This window comes from Hippopotamus amphibius, chromosome 14 (assembly GCF_030028045.1).
Source record: "Hippopotamus amphibius kiboko isolate mHipAmp2 chromosome 14, mHipAmp2.hap2, whole genome shotgun sequence".
In the NCBI taxonomy this organism is placed as follows: domain Eukaryota; kingdom Metazoa; phylum Chordata; class Mammalia; order Artiodactyla; family Hippopotamidae; genus Hippopotamus; species Hippopotamus amphibius.
In genome coordinates this window covers 55,324,422-55,342,670 of record NC_080199.1, presented here as the reverse complement: position 1 = coordinate 55,342,670, position 18,249 = coordinate 55,324,422, and the positions used below count along the sequence as shown (strand labels likewise).

General features: G+C 36.2%; 1 protein-coding gene across 2 annotated transcripts in view; it reads right to left on the bottom strand.

Moving 5' to 3' along the window:
* Positions 1-2,896: 2,896 nt before the first annotated feature.
* Positions 2,897-18,249, bottom strand: part of WBP4 (WW domain binding protein 4) — a 32,460-nt gene continuing 17,107 nt past the window's right edge. For both annotated transcript variants that reach the window (XM_057707792.1, XM_057707791.1), the window contains exons 9-10: positions 18,063-18,226; positions 2,897-3,264 (exon numbers count right to left, since the gene is read on the bottom strand). In XM_057707792.1, the coding sequence (XP_057563775.1) occupies positions 3,054-3,264; positions 18,063-18,226 (375 nt within the window). In that variant the 3' untranslated portion in view covers positions 2,897-3,053. The remainder of the gene's footprint in view (positions 3,265-18,062; positions 18,227-18,249) is intronic.

The following is an 18,249-nucleotide window of genomic DNA, read 5'->3' as shown; positions in this document are numbered from 1 at the left end:
GCTTGGGAGGAGGAAGTTTATTATACTCACAGATCTTGGAAAGGAGGCGATCATGTGCCACTCAGGGCTACAGGGGAAGCACCAGATTTTGGCAGAAGACGGAAGGGGAAAGTCTAGGTCACTGTCTTTATTGGAGTTTGTTTGGGAAAGGCAATGTAGGGTAAACAGTTTAGGATTGGCTAGTCTGAACAATTCAAATGGGCTTTGGGCTATAGAAGTGGTCTCTAGTTGCCAGGTACCTAGCTCTGGGATGATTTTAGGGCAGAGGAAATACTGGATTGGTGTGTGAGAATTAGGTAAGGAGGCCACTGGGGCCACAGACTCGGAATTTGCTGGTTTGTATGTGGAAGATGAGCTCCTGGGCAAGCCCTCTGTTCTAACAAGGGCTAACCTTGGGAGAGAATCCAGCCTGCAAACTTTTTAAGATGTAAAAAGATAATAAAATACAGAAAAATTTAAAAGATTAATGCATATACTTTAACAATGTACAAGATGACCTATGTTCTCACAACTTCACCAACATTAACAAACTGGTATTTGGTAATCTGGTGAAAAACGACATCCAATTGTAGTTTTGAGGCATCTGTATATCTTTTTTGCTCTTTTTCTGATATTTTCTCATTCATTCACTAAAAAACATTAAGTGCTTACAATATGCCATATACTTATGATGTGGGCGCTCTCAGAAAGCTTACCTTTCAAGAAATGTATAGGGCCCATTAGAGAGAAAACTACAGAACTTGTAGACACATAAAATGTTGATAGGTAAGAATCAATGTCAATGTTGATAGGTAAGAATCAATGTAAAAATCTATGGCAATTATTACTAACTCAGTAGCTGTGGTATGGGATCACAGTTTTTTGGGGGAAGGCAGAGGTGACAACTTGAAATAATGAATGGATATGAACATTTTTTAAAAAAAGATTTATTATTTATTTTATTTTTTATTTTTGGCTGCATTGGCTCTTCATTGCTGCACACGGGCTTTCTCTAGTTGTGGAGACCGGGGGCTACTCTTCGTTGCGTGCACGGGTTTCTCATCGCAGTGGCTTCTCTTGTTGCAGAGCACCAGTTCTAGGTGCGTGGGCTTCAGTAGTTGCGGCATGTGGACTCAGTAGCTGTGGCTTGCAGACTCTAGAGCACAGGCTCAGTAGTTGTGGCGCATGGGCTTAGTTGCTCTGCAGCATGTGGAATCTTCCCAGACTAGGGATCGAACCCGTGTCCTCTGCATTGGCAGGCAAATTCTTAACCACTGGGCCACCAGGGAAGTCCTGGGACTTTTTAAAAAACACTTATTTCTCTATTGTTTAGATTTTTTAATACATAATAAAAACGCATTGATTTTATAATCTCCTACCTATACACAAAAAACATATGGAAAATAATAGAAAGGTAATGGTAGAAATGATATCAAATATTTAACTTCTGCAAAAATCCAGAAAGTTAAAGCTGGTATATTCTTTACTTATTCTTTCAAAGGAAATAGAAAAGTATTATTTTTCATGATTTGATTTACTAAAATTTTTGTGTTTGTCAAGTCTTTTCTGAGCAATCTTTAAAACCAGTTTCAGTTTAAGGCAAATTGCCTTTAAACTTCTGAAAATATTGTTTTGTTACAAAAGTAAAAGAGATAGTTCAAAGAATGCATGAAAGAAAGATTTTACAAAATGAGGTGTGGTTTTAAAAATGTCCTCACATTTGCATATTTTGTATGAGCTAAATATGTGGGTAAAATACAGCAGTACTTCATTTATATCTTATCTTTTCCAACTGAGAATCAAGCACCAAAATGCACTGCTTTATTAGCTAGATGACAAACAAACTTGGAGAATAGAAAATACTTCTCCGTAACGCTGGAATTCGTGAAATATCCAAATAAGTATACTGAACAAATATAAAGACAAGCCTCCAAATACTATCTCACCAATGCTAAGTTGACACTGATCAGTATTAGAAAAAAAAAAAAACCCCAATATTTAATTCATTCTTTCACAAAGTTTTTAATAAGCTATAATTTTCTTACATGTACACTAGTAATCTTAAAAAGACAAATATTTACTACCAAATGTTAACTACTGTACAATTCATAAAAAATATAATTTTAAGAATTTGGAATAATAAATGGATTAAATAAGAAAATGGATTAAATAAGAAAATTCCACTTTTTAAGAAATTTCACCAGGAAATGGGAAATTTCCAATTTGTCTAAAGGAACACCAAAACCTTTTACTGAAGTCAGAGACCTTACTATTTTTGTTCAAAACTTCATCTACATAGTTTTAAATAAACTCTAAAAATATTTTCCAGTACATATAAGGCCGCTACACAGAGTACATGACTAGCGAAAAAAGGACTCCGTCAGAATGAGAAGTCGTGAAGAACAGAGCCATGTCTTGTTCACCAGTTCCTAGCATAGCGCATGGCTCAAGGTGAAAATGCTTAAGCAACGGTTGTCACTTTGCACTGAACCAGGCAGAGTCGCCTTTCTATCTTTGGTCTGATTTTCATTCCATGTTAAGCACCACCTGAGCTGCAGTCCTGGTTCATGGCCCTTGACCTTAAATTGAGTAAGGTAAGCCAACATGCATACACTTTCTACGTCAGCCTTCTGACAAGATCCTCAGAACTGAATCCTCACCGGCTGTGAATCTTCTCTTATGTGGTCTAAATTTCGTTTCTTGGATAATATCCGTGTGCAAAAGTAATGCATTTTTAGTGCAGTACAAGTATGTTCATATGAGTAAGAATGGAATAAAGGCCTTTCTTTTCCATGTTTTAAATAACAGATACATAGCATCTTATATTATGACATAATTAGCAATTTTTAGACATTGAACATAATACACTGTATTACAATGCAATGTGGTAGGCTTCCATTTTAGGAACAAAAATCAATTTCACATGAAAAAAGATTTATTTTAAATTCACATAAAATACATTTAGAATAAGTCTAAATTTTTAGCATTTAAGTACTGTAAAACAAACAGAGGCGCTTTTAGGATGTATAATCTCCATTCTGTCCAAAAAGCCTGCACAAAAAGCTTTTCTACAATTATTGATCATCACCTCGTTGCCTTAAATTTCTAGATTTTCCATTTTCCATTCTTCTCTTTTTGAAGACTGGGGCCACTCCATCTGCCATGACTCCAAGAGAAGTGACTGTTTTTTCTTTAAAAACCACTTTGGGTTCCCCACCAGCATCAGCCTCTGAAGTTGATCCATATTCATTTTCAGCGCTTGGAAGTTCCAAATCTACCTCCTCCCTGGAAGAGAAAGTAAAATAAAACCATTGTTGGATGGAGTAAGACAAACTTTCACATGATGTGTGAGCCCACCAAAACCTCAACGTCATCTTTCTAATGATAATAACAGAAGTTGGAAGCTGGTCATTTTGGAATAGGAAACTATTTAAAAATACTGATTTTATAGTATCACTTAAGATACTGAGCACCTGTTTAGGTAGACACATGAGGAAAAGTCCCATCTATCCTTTTGTTCCTGCTGGGTGTATCACAGAAGGAAATGACTGTACTTACGATTAGCAGTATAAGTTACATCGGTGGATAAATGAGAAGTATCTGTGGAAACGGATTTTGCCATGGACTGACAAGGACTCTGGAGGCTTACACAGCACAAGATGAAAACCATGGAGTCTCAGTGTCCTGGTGTAGTAGACTCCGTGTGACTGTTTGCCTAGCACCTCTTTTCTAGGACTAGCCCTTCAACTATCCACTTGGTTAGTATGAATAATCAGATTGAACAGTTTATAGAGATCAGTACCTGATTAATATGAGCCTATCACAGTACCCTACCCTCTACACAGTCAACTGGTCTGGGAAAGAGCAAGTAAGTCACACCACACCCATCAGTCCCACCCATGAGCTTTCTGAACATGGACCAGAAAGACCATTACGTTTAACTCTCTAGTGGCTAAGAGTATAAAACCTGTTGGGAACCATATATCCTGCTATTTAGAGGAAGGAATTCTGCAGAGATCAAAAATAAGGTTGTGGCCTACAAAGAAAAGTAGGATGGGAGAGAATCCTGCCAATGTTTCAGGCCTGGTTCCAGTAATTCGTGAGGCCCAGCCCAATTTCTGCTTCTCCTTGCAGGTAGAACCTTTCTGGGAATCTTTGAACTAAAAACCTCTTTTTTCAATTTAAGGTAACTCAAGTTTCTATCACTTGAAACCAAAAGATTACCTGGTCAGCATGAAAGGATGAGTGATGACAGGAGAGAAAAGGGAATAAAAAGTAAACGTATGATTTAAATGTTAGAAGCCCCAGATATATTAGGAGTTGAGAAACCCCAGTGAAGAAAAGTGAAGATTAGTACATATCTATACTCCTCAATCTCAGAAGAACCCAGGTAATGAAGTCATTCATCCTGATTCCTGGAAATAGAGAAAAACCTTCCTCAGAGGCCAGGAGAAATCTGGAAGGTTATGGCAGAGCTACAGTAGTAATTAATTCTGATAACGGCAGCTATAGTGAATGTCCACTATAAACCAGAAAATGCACTAGGCACTTGGAGTAGAAATATTCTCTGCTCATTTTTGGCTTTTTTAGTTAGTGTCTTTTTTAGCACTAGAACTCCTTTTAACTATTTTTCCCCGTTTGGGAACCCCCTTTTCTTCCTTCTCTCTGAGTTTTGAGCTTAATTCAGTTCATGTCCAGTCAGATTCACAGTGGTTACCTCAGGAATGGGAAGTGGGTATGTGATGAAAGCTAAGCAAGACCTCTTTTGCAACTGGTAAAGCAGCACCTGGTTTTTGCTGGGATCTCTAACTGTAACTATGATATAAGCCTAAAACTTTGCTACCAAGTGGGGAGAGCCTGCCTGAGAAAGGCAGTCAAGTCTGAAGAAAGCAGAGACAAAAGTCAGAGACATTCACAGTGATTTCTCATCAACTATGGCTCTTGACAACATGCAGTGTAGAGATAACATGATTTTTATGTGTTTGCTTAGATTTTAAATTGAATATATGCTATCAGTTCAATTATCTTAAAGGTACATGATAACAAATTTGCTTCCCTCTCACACAGACTATGAAGAAAGGTCTGTGGTGAGAGTATTGAGTGATCTTTTTATGTTCCATCCTATATACACATGGATAAAAAAAACAGTTTTAAAAGAGGTCTCTAAGCATTGTAATAATTGCTAGGATTGCAAAAAACAGAATGAAGGAGAATATAAGTACAAAGAATATAAGAACAATTTCAAATCAGTAATGGATAGTTCAAAACTAGAAAAACTAAAACCAAAAACTATTCTATATAATATAAAACTTGAGGAAGAAGCTATTTTAGTAGATTATGATGTTATATAACATTTCCTCAAAATCTGATGAGGGGATGCAGGAAATAGGAATTTTCACTGGACTAGGTCTTAAATCTGATTTATTTTGAATACAGATGCCTTCCAAACTTTTCTTTATTGTATTTTGCCAAAAATGATGCTTTCCAAGAAGCCTAGTAGTCCCTGAAGTTGATGGGGTATTCATTCTTGGCTTTTTATTTTTATGTTTTTACAGGAGCAGAAACTGAGGCTTAGAAAGAAGTTAAATCAATCGATCAGCTAAGCTGTTACGGTAGTAATATTACTTGGATTAAAACCCAGGCCTGTGTTGACCTAAAACCTATATTCTTTCCCCTAGACCACTCTGCTTCTGGGTGAAACTAAGAAATTTCATTAGCCAAGCAGAGTAAGATTTGAGTAATGAAGAGTAGTAGGGTTTGGTCTCTGGACAAATGAATCTCTGTTGAAGAAAATCTGTAAGAGACTCTATTTCACAATCTTGGTGTTTTGTGTTGTATTCTGATAAAGTGATCGTCATAGTATTACTTCCTAAGTGGGATTACGGAAGAGATAAAATAGAAAAAGAGTCCATTTTTGAAATGATGGTCCCAGGAAATTCCTAAGTGGAAGATGACAGAAGTGGCAGTGAAGTAGGATATACACCCTTGTGACATAATCAGAGGAAAAGAAGTTTGTACTTGAAAGAAAAGAGTCTGAAAATAAAATGCTACAGAGAATATGCCTTCTTTTCAAATAACTTCAGAACAGTTACGAAAAATAATTACACAAGCACTTCCTCAAAACCAGTCATTTCCAAATTCAAAATGCAAAAATGTAAAGGTTATAATATCCAAACATAATGTGTAATAAAGGTGGAAAAAACAAATAAACTCACACCTATGTAGAGATTGAAAAATTCGTCCTTTTGGAAAACCACCAAAAGAGTAAGCAAAAACACAATATTAAACTGTTCCAAAAACAATGAAATCAAGGAACCATCACTCAAACTTTATGTGATATATGGACAGAATTATATTCAGAGACAGTATAGCTTTAACTATTTTCATTAAGAAATAAGAACAGACCCCTTCCTCACCTCCTGTCAATAGCCTTAAGTGTTCATCTGAAGAAAGAACAAACACAAAGAAACTTAAGAAAAGTCAGGGGAAGAAAATTACAAAAGCAGAAATGAAGAAACAAAATCCATTAATAAATGTCTATTTAATAAAACAGACAATTAAAAATAGGAGCTGATTCATTAAGGAAAAACCTTTACTGGAGACCCCAGCCTTCATTCCCACAAATGATCAACAATTATCTACCCATGAGGAAAAAACAGCTCTAGGAGAGCTCTGGAGTCCATTTAAGAAATTTAAGCAACACAGTGGAACAAAATACCATGAGAATAATTGCAAAAGAAAAGAAAGACAACTTCACTTTGCCTGTGTCATCCCATCCCCCAAGCTGACACTGCTCAGAGACAATAGGTATCCACCCTCCCAGCTGGAAAAAGTTCCCCTTAACAAGAAGAGATGAGTGACCAGCTGATGCAGCCTTTTGAGCCACTGCATGAAGGTCCTGCTTAGGTTTCACCCCACCCACACTGGCAAAGTCGAGACCTATAGAGGTGGCTAGGAACAAGGGAAAAAATCAGGGACTACCAAGAACAGCCATGCAGTGGGAGTGACTGCAGTTCAGCGTGACCTGCTCTACAGACAAACAAAGCAGCTTTTGCCACTGAAGAAAGAACCAACAGACATCACAGCTGCTGCAGATGCCCTGCAGATTTCACCAGGTATTGTGCTGCACAGCTATTAGTTTTCACTGATGTCAGCTGCCTCAGTCCCTCTGCCCTTGCCACTGCCAGAGCCAGGGCACCACACTGTAGTCAGCTCAGGCCTCCGTACCAGATGGAAGCCTACACTCCCATGGCTGACCTCACTGCCATTTGCATGCTCGGGGCTAGCCCCTCCAGCTGTGCACTTGCATGCTGCTGCCCTGACACCCATCACCAGCCTCTACTGCACTGTGCATGCCCACAGTGAAATAATGTGTCATGGGAGATGATGCCAACAGCCAGTTGGCATCATCTCCCTGAAGCTGCTTTTGGGCCTGAATCAGGCCTTATCTTCTGTCATTGGCCTGCACAACCATGCTCATCAGTAGCTAGCCCCTCCAGCTGCACACTGGCATGCTGACAGCCTGACCCCTGACACCAGCCTCCACTGTGGTGCGTATCCTCAGGGGGAGACTGTGCAGCCATGGGAAAGCACCCTGACAGGTAGGGTCCCTGAAGCTGCTGGTGAACCTGTGGTTGACTCTGGCCCTTGCTGCCTGCCTGGTCCCTATTACTGTGTGTCTGCAGCTGGCTCCTGCCACTACATACACAGGCATCTGTAGCTGACCCTGCAGCTGAGTGTATGTGCACCACCAGAGCCAGCCACCACCACTGCCTGTCCTGGTCTCTAGCTGCTGGACCTGGAAGTGCTGCTGAGAACCCCAACAGCCCTTGTAGCCACTATGGAACCCCTGCAGTGCTAGCCAAGAACCACACACTTGTTGGATCCTAGTGACCTGAGCTGAAGTGATAACATCCCCGCCCCCCCCAACCCAGTGCTGCCACACGCCCTGTACCACTAGACCTGGAGTCCCAGCCTGCTCCAGCCTGCCCCCACCTGCAGGAGAAAGTCTTCCCTTACTGATATTAGTCCATAAAGTCTACAGGAGGTTATTCCTTTTTTGAATGTGCAGACACCTACACAAGGCTACTAGGTTCACCAAGAATCAGGGGAAAATGTCTCTACCAAAGGAATACAGTAAACCTCCAATTATGAGCCCAAAGAAATTGAGATCCAGGAACTATCTAACAAGGAATTCAAAATAATTGTTCTACAGATGCACAGAGAGCTATAAGAGAATACAGATAAACAATTTAATGATACCAGGAAAACAACAGAAGAACAAAATGAGAAATTCACAAAGATAAAAAACATAAGAACAAAACAAATTTTGGAGCTGAACAGTGTAATGACTGAACTGAAGCATTCAATAGAGAGCTTCAACAGCAGACTAGATGAAGCAGAAAAATCAGTGAGTTTGAAGACAGAGCATTTGAAATTATGCCATCAGAGGAGGGAAAAAGAGTGAAAAGGCTAAAGAAACCCTATGGGACTTTTGGGGCACAATCAAGAGAAATAATGTATGCATCCTTGAAGTCTCAGAAGAAGAGAGGGAAAAAGGGGCAGAAAGATTATTTAAAGAAATAATGGCTGAGGGAATTCCGTGATGCTCCAGTGATTAGGACTCTGTGCTTTCACCGCTGAGGGCACAGGTTCAGTCCCTGATTGGGGAACTAAGATCCTACAAGCTATGTGGTGGGGCCAAAAAAAAAAAAAAAAAAAAAAAAAAAAAAGAGGAATAATGGCTGAGAATTTGCCAAATGTGGGGAGAGATTTGTGGGTCCAAGTTGAAGTTAGTAGGTCACCTCAAAGTTTCAATCCAAAAAGATCTTTTCCAAGACACATTTTACTAAACCCTTCCAAAATCAAAGAGAGGATTTTAAAAGCAAGAAAAGAGAAGTGCTCTCATACAATGGAATTTCATAAGACTATCAGCAGATATTTCAGTGGAGACTTAGCAAGCCAGGAGAGACCAGGATGATATACTCAGAGTGCTGAAAGGAAAAAAAAAAAAAAGCTGAGGGTATTCACCATCACTAAAACTGCCTTATAAAAAATGCTGAAAGGCTGCTAATTACCAACATGAAAACACACAAAACAATGGTAAAGGTAAGTAGAGAGTCAGATACAAAAGAGTCTAATAATATATAATATGGTGGTGTTAACTACTTAACTCTAGACTAAAAGTTAAAAGACAAAGGTATTAAAAATAGCTACAGCTAAAACAATTTGTTAATGTATACAGAATATATAAAGATGTAAATTGTGACATCAAAATAATACTGTAAATCAACTATGCTTCAGTAAAACATAAATAAGGAGGGTGAATAAAAAGGTAATTTTTGTATGCAACCAAAGTTGTTATTAGCTTAAAACAGACTGTCATATATATATATCTATATATATATGTGTGTGTGTGTGTATGTATATATGTGTGTGTGTGTGTATAATCTTTCATTTAAGCAGCATGGTAATTACAAAGCAAAAACTTAAAATAGATTCACAAAAGATAAAGAGAAGGAAATAAAAGCATACCACTATGGAAACTAATCAATTCACAAAGGAAGGCAGCAAGAGAGAAAAAAAGGAAAAAGGAAACTACAAAACTGCCAAAAAACAATAAGATGGCATTAGTAAGTCCTTATGTATATTAACATAAATAGATTTAATTCTCCAATCAAAAAATACAGAGTGGTGGATGGATAAGAACACAAGAACTGACTGTATGCTGCCTACTAGAGACTCACTTCAGATTTAAAAACACACATAAGCTCAACGTTAAGGAATGGAAAAAGATATTCCATGCAAATAGAAACCAAAAGAGAGCAGAGGTAATTATGAGGGTGTGTCAAAAATGATCTGCACTCCGGTTATATTAAAACTTTTGTAAATTCTACAGCCAGAGTACGGATAATTTTTGATTCACCCTTGTATATTTATATCAGACAAAATAAGCTGTAAGCTGAAAACGGTAACAAGAGACAAAGAAAGTCATTATATAATGATAAGGGGGTCAATTCTTCAGGAAGATGTAACAACCATAAATATATATGTACCCAACATTGGAATATATTAAGCAAATACTAACAAGTATGAAGGGAGAAATAGACAACAATACAATAACAGCAGAAGCCTTAAATAAACCACTTTCAACAATTGATACAGCATCCAGAGAGAAAATCAATAAGGAAACATTGGACTTGAACCATACTTTAAACCAAATAGACCTTACAGACATATAGAGAACATCCTATCCAAAAGAAGCAGAATACACATTCTTTTCAAGCACACACAGAACATTCTCTAGGATAGATCACATAACAGGTCACAAAACAAATCTTAGCAATAAGAAGACTGAAATCATACCAGGTATTTTTTCTGCCCATAATGCTAAAAAACCAGAAATCAATAACAGGAGGAAAAATGGAAAATTCACAAATATATGGAAGTCAACACACTCTTGAACAGTTAATGGGACAAAAAAGAAATCAAAGACAACTCAAAAAATATCTTCAAACAAATGAAAATGGAAACACAATATATCACGACAGGATGCTGCAAAAGTGATTCTAAGAGGAAAGTTTATAGTGATAAATGCCTACATTAAGAAAGAGATAGATCTAAAAAAAAAACAATCTAACTTTACACCTCAAGGAACTAGAAAAAGACGAACTAAGCCCAAGGTAGCAAAAAGAGGGAAATAACAAAGATCAGAGCAGAAATAAATGATAATAGAAACTAGAAGAATAGGAAAGATAAGAAACCTAAAAGCTGGTTTATTAAGAAAAACAAATTTGACAAACTTTTACCTAGACTAAGAAAAAAGAGAAGACCCAAATAAAATCTGAAATGAAAGAGAAGACATTAAACTGGTATCTCCGAAATAAAAAGGAACTTAGTGCAGCCAAAATTGAAAAAAAAAAAAAAGAGGGAGAAATAAAAAGGATTGTAAGAGACTACTATGAACAGTTATATGCCAACAAATTGGATAACCTGGAAGAAATGGATACATTCCTAGAAACATACAACCTACCAAATGAATCAGGATAAACAGAAAATCCGAACAGATCAGTAACAAGGAAGGATCCTGAACCAGTAATTAAAAACCTCCCAACACAAACAAGGCCAGGACCAGGTGGTTTCACTGGTGAATTATATAAAACATTTAAAGAATTGATGTCAATCCTCCTCAAACTCTTCCAAAAAACTGAAAAGAAGGGAACACTCCCAAACTCATTACAGGTGGCTGGCATTACCCTGATACCCAAGCCAGATAAGGACACTACAAGGAAACTCAACTATAGACCAATATCGTCAATAAATACAGACACGAAAATTCTAAGCAAAATATTAGCAAGCTGAATTGAACAGCACTTTAAAAGGATCATACACCATAATCAAATGAGATTTATCCCTGAGATGTAAGGACGGATGGTTTAACATTTGCAAATCAATTGATAGTGACTGAAATTGAAAGACAAAAATCTTATGATCATCTCAACAGATGCAGAAAACGCACTTGACAAAATACAAGATCGTTTCATGATAAAAATACTCATCAAATTGGGACTAGAAGGAACATAACATCACAAAACCCATATCTGACAAGCCTACAGCCAATATCATACTCAATGGTGAAAGACTGAAAGCTTTCTCTCTAAGATCAAGAACAAGACAAGAGTGCCCACTCTCACAACTCCTGTTCAACACAGTATTGGAGGCCCCAGCCAGAGAAATCTGGCAGGGAAAAAAAAAGCATCCAAATTGGAAAAGAAGTAAAATTATCTCTCTTTGTAAATAAGATGATCTTACATACAGAAAACCCTTAAGACTCCCCCTGCCTGCTACCCACCCCACTGCAAACTGTTGGAACTAATCAATGAATTCAGCAAATTTGCAGGATACAAAATTAAAATCATGGAATTCCCTGGTGGTCCAGTGGTCAAGACTCTGTGCTTCCACTGCAGGGGCAGAGGGTTTGATTTTTTTGGTCAGGGAACCAAGATATTGCAAGCCATCCAGCAAGACCAAAAACAAAATCAAAACACACAAGTCAGCTGCATTTGCATATACTAACAACAAAGCATTTGAAAAAGAAAAAAGAAAACAATCCCGTTCACAATGCATCCTAAATAATAAAATACTCAGTGATAAATTTAACTGAGGTGGTGAAAGGTCTGTATACTGAAAACTATAAGACACTGAAGGAAATTGAAGACACAAAGATATGCTGTATTTATGGATCAGATGAATTAATATTGTTGCAATGTCCATACTACTCAAAGCCATCTGTAGAGTCAATGCAATCCTGATCAAATTCCAATGGCATTTTTCACAGAAATAGAAAAAACAATCCTATAATTTTTATGGAACCACAAAAGACCCCAAACAGTCAAAACAATCTTGAGAAAGAAGACCAAAGCTGAAGGCATCACACTTCTGATTTCAAACTAGACTACAAAGCTATAGTAATCAAAACAGTATGATACTCTCATAAAAACAGAAACACAGACCAATGGAAAATAATTGAGAGCCCAGAAATAAACCTTCACCTGTAGGGTCAACTAATGTTTGACAAAGGAGCCAAGACTATTCAACAGGGAATGTATATTCTCTTCAATAACTGGTGTTGGAAAAAGTTGGTAACCACATTCGGAAGAATGACATTGGACCCTTATCTTAAATCACTCACAAAAATTAATCCAAAGTTTATTAAAGACTTAAACATAAGAAATGAAACTATAAAACTGCCAGAAGAAAACATAAAAAAATAAGCTCCAACTGACATTGGTCTTGGCAATGATTTTTTGGATTTGACACCAAAAGCATGGTCAACAAAAGTAAAAATCAACAACTGGGACTACATCAAACTAAAAGCTCTGGGCAGCAAAAGAAATAATCAACAAAATGAAAAGGAAATGTATAGAATGGAAGAAAATAATGGGTTGGCCAAAGCTTTCATTTGGGCTTTTCTGTAACATCTTATGGAAAAACCTGAACAAACTTTTTGGCTAACCCAATATTTGCAAATCATATATTTGATGAAGGGTTAACATCCAAAATATATGAAGAACTCATAACCCAATTAAAAAATAACCCCAAAGAATCCAATTAAAAAACGGGCAAAGAAACTGAATAGACGTGGAATCCAATTAAAAAATGGGCAAAGGAACTGAATAGGCATTTTCTGAAGAAGACATACAAATGACCAAAAGGTACATGAAAAGGTGCTTGACATCACTAATAAAGAAATGTGAATCAAAACTGCAATATCACCTCATATCTGTTAGGATGGCTAGTATTAAAAAGACAAGAGATAAGTGTTGGTAAGGGTGTGGAGAAAAGAGATACCTTCAGCACTATTGGTAGAAATGTAAACTGGTACAGACATTATGGAAGACAGTATGGAGGTTTCTGAAATATTAAAAACAGGACTACCATATGATCCAAGATTCCCACCTCTGAATATACATCCAAAGGATATACAAACAGGATCTTGAAGAGATACCTTCACACCCATGTTCACTACAGCATTATTCACAAAGCCAAGATATGGATAAAGAAGATATGTTACATATGTACAATGGAATATTATTTAGCCACGAGAAAGAAAGAGATCTGCCATCTGTGACAACATGGATGGATGTTGACAGCACTGTGCTAAGTGAAATAAGTTAAGATGGAGAAAGACAAATATTGTATGATATCATTTACATGTGAAATCTAAGAAATCCAAACTCATAGCAACAGAATACGGAGGTGGTTACAAAAGGTCTGAGGGGTGGGGGAAATGGGGAGAGTGGACAAAAGGCACAAACTTCTAGTTATAAAACTAACAATTTGAGGGAATCTAATTTACAGGATGGTGATTATAGTAACAATACTGTATTACATACCTTAAAGTTGTTAAGAGACCAGATCTTAAATGTTCTCACCACAAAAAACCAACCAACCAACCAAACAAAAACATGGTAATTAAGGGTGACATGGAGGTGTTAGGTAACACTATTGTGGTAGTCATTTTGCAACATATAAGCCTATCAAATCAACACACTGGGGACTTCCCTGGTGGCAATGGTTAAGAATCCATCTGCCAATGCAGAGGACACGGGTTTGAGCTCTGGTCTGGGAAGATCTCACATGCCGAGAAGCAACTAAGCCCGTGCGCCATAACTACTGAGCCTGTGCTCTAGAGCCTGAGAGCCACAACTACTGAAGCCCATGCGCCTAGAGCCTGTGCTCTGCAACAAGAGAAGCCACTGCAATGAGAAGCCTGCACACTGAATGAAGAGTAGCTTCTGCTCACCACGACTAGAAAAAGCCCATGTGCAGCAATGAAACCCAACACAGCCATAAATAAATAAATATATTTATTAAAAAAATCAACACACTGCACACTTTATTCCCAGGCCCTCAGCAATGAGGGTGCAGAGTCCTATCCACTGCACTGCCAGCGAATTCCTACACACACTTTAGACTTACACATGTTATATGTCAATTATAGTATCTTAACACAGATGGAAAAAAATTCTTTAACAAATATCATCCCAAAAGAATAAAAAAGTTTACAACTTAAAAGGGGTATTTAAAAATGTCTAAAAAATTTAAACCTACAAGAAGTTTAATGTATTACCCTACGTCTCAAATTTTAAGCCCTTGATGAAACACAAGATTTTAGGGGAAAATATGAATTACTGAAGCTGACTAGCTGAAGCTACTTCCTACCTCCAGCCCCCTTACACCAGCTGCAGCATGTAAGAGTAACTAAGCGCTTAGGTGTTCTAAGTACCAAGTGTGAACATAGTGATAAATATGTTAACTTGTTTTTTCTAATTTATTCCTCACAATAAATTAGAAATTAGGTAGGAACTATTATTATCCCATTTTACAGAGGAACTATTATCATCCCATTTTACAGATAATACCATGTCACACAGATTAGGCAACCTGTCTAATGTCACATAGACAGTAACCAAGAGACTGAAAAAGCTATCAAAAATTACCTCCCCCTCAAACTCCAGGACCAGAAGATTTTACTAGTGATTTTTTTTTAAAACTTCTTAATCCTGGAGAAACTATTAACTATTCTAGAATGTTAAAGAAATGAAAAGCTACCTAATCCATTTTATTTAGCATGAGTCAGATACAAAATCTCATAAAAATATCATACATTTAAAAAACAAAAACAAATAAACTACAGACCACCATTTGCAAATAAATTTTCTACTCAGAGCTATGGCTACTGAAATTCACCCAAATCTATTTCTGATGATAATCTTTGAACAATCTAGAAATAAAACACACTTCCTTAACATTATAAAGATTATCTATCTTAAGCCAATAGTCAATATAATCCTCGACATAAATTTTAGAGACATTTCTATTGATATCAGCAACAAAACAGAAATGTCCACTCTCCCTATCATTATGTAACACTGCGTTTGAAAATGTAACTAAAATAAATAGGACATGACATAAATAGGAAGTAGAATCAACAGAAAAAAATAAGAAAATATTTACAGACAAGTTTCGACATGGAAAACCCAAGACTCAAAAGAATAAGTCTTAAAAATAACAAAATAATCAGCAACATAACTGGACACAGGGCACATCGTTACTGGTTAAAAAAATAACAGAAAAAATGGGTTAAATCTGCAATTAAAACCAGCAAAATGTGTAGAAATTTATTCATATACTTAATAAACATGTACTAATAAGCACCTATTATGTGCCAGTCACTGTTTTTAGTCCTGGGGTTACAGAAGTGAATCACTCAGACGAAGTGTGGCTACTTAGCTTACATTCAAGAAATGCAAGCATGAGACTTACACAGAGGCAGCTACAAAAGCTTGACAGAGACTCCTACAAAATGACTTGGGTAAAAAGAGGCACGTACAACACTTTTTGATGAAACTATAAAATACTGAAAACACATCAATTCTTGCCAAATTAAACAAGTATAATTTATTTGTAATATTTATATAAATATTATACTTGTTGAACACGCAAGTGATTTAATTAACCTGGAAAAAATGGGAAGAGACTACTTAAGAAAATTTGGAAAAAAAAAATACAGGGATACACTATCAGATATCAGAACATACCATATAAAAGGATATAGTTAAATCATAGTAATTAAATCTTTATGGTACTGTCACAAAGATAGATGGACTAATGGAACAGAATAGGTAGCCAGAAACAGACTGGTAAATTTAAGAATTAAACAGAAGATTCAAAAATAAAATGCCTCTTAAAAATGGGGAAGAATGGTATTTAAAAATGGGGAAGACTGGTACTGGCAAAATTGGTTTGCCAAGTAAGATAAAAAATTATTTTAGCATCTCATCTCATATAGTGTATCAAAATTATTAAAGATGGATTAAAGAACTACACAAAAGATGGATTAAATAATTACATAAAAAAGAAGTATGACCACACAAACCAGGAGGAAATACAAGTATAAACTTGACTTCTGGATGAAAAAAGGGTAGTATCAATAAAATAGATTACAAAAGAAAAGAGATCAGACTAGTTAACCATTATAAAATTCTACACATCTAAAACCATTATAAGCACAATTAAAAGTCAAACTACAAATGTGGAAAATACACCATAACTACTACTAATAAATGGTTAGCTTCTGTACTAAGGATCTTATGCAAGTAAGGAAAGACTAATACTTCAATAGAAAAATTTGCAAAGACTATGAACAAATTCATGAAAGAGTAAACACAAATCACTGATAAATACAGGTATGTGAAAAAAATGTTTCAACCTCACCAGTAAATCTACTTAGGAAGTCAGACACAATCCATCACATTAAACTGGCTGATGTTAAGAAGAATGGCTTTACAGTAAACTTTCACATGGAAAACAAAATACTCAAATTTTAAGAAATGGTATAGGAAGACCATCCTCCTATTGTAAGTCACTTAAGAAATTACTTAGGGGCTGAAGTAATTAATGCAGTCTATTATTTCTGCAACTTCAATATATATAGTCGATATACAGTCCCTGGCACTATGTAGCATTAAATACATATTTCCTAATATTTCATTAAGTAACATAAATAAAAGCTGAGTATTTAATAAAAACATTTTAATAGTTCAAAGCTATATTGTGGTATATCACTAAGGAATCAATTCTTACTAGAACAGTATATAAAGCTGTCTAAAACTTGTATTACTCCATCTTGTAAAAAATATAACCTTTTTATTAAAGTACAGTGTTTTTTTTTTTGGCTGCCTGCGTGGCATGTGGAATCTTAGTTTCCAGACCACGGATCAAACCAAGGCGCCCGGGCAGTGGAAGCGTGGAGTCCTAACCACTGGTCGCCAGGGAGGTCCCCTAAACTACAGTTTTAACAATGAATAATTTCACTATAAAAATATCCACAGAGCAGTTATATTACACTACCATTTCAAATCATTAACGTTTGGAGAAAAACTGCTTAATTCATATAGATACTTTTTTCCTACCTGAACATATTTTTTAAGCATTTAAGAAACATCAATGTGTGAACCTGGAGGTGACATTTTCCTTTCATTGTGTAAATGATCCTAAGACAATAACTGATATGAACACAGAAGCTAATAATGTAAACCAGGTAACATCTCTACCATGATCTTGTTTAGTTGATAAAACTGCTGTTTTTTGAATAAAAACTTAAAAACTTAGGTGAAGTGTCATAAGCCATTTTCAATACAGTAACAAGAGCTTTTTTCTTGACTTTAGATAGAGCCCATGAAGCATGTATTGAATATGCAGATATTTGTTTCCCTGATAGAATGATGATGGTTGAGTGCGAGAATGCTCATGTGTATATATGTTAGTGTGGGAATGTGTGGTTAATAGAAATGTCATGTCTTCATAAGCATTAAAAACAACCGTTAGTTTACTTCAAAAAAAAAAAAACTAGCTTACATTTTAAAATAATTAGAAAAAATGAAACCACTCTAGAAATAAAGAAAATGAATTACACTTTTAATGAGCACCTTATTTTTGAAATTAGGTACTGCAATTTATGGAAGTACTGGGATATAAAATACTTGTAGTAACCGTGGGATTAAGTTTCAGGTACTTACTGGGACTCAATTTCTTGTTTAATTTCTTGCCATTCTCCATATGGGTTTGATTTTTTATGAGCTTTGGGTTTTTCTTCATTTGGACCTGATGGATTTTTCCCCTGGGTATTTTTTTCTTTCTGTGTTTCTGGTTCAGTTCCTTTATTGCTATTTTTATTTTTTTCCTGAAATGTCAAAGTCAAGAAAT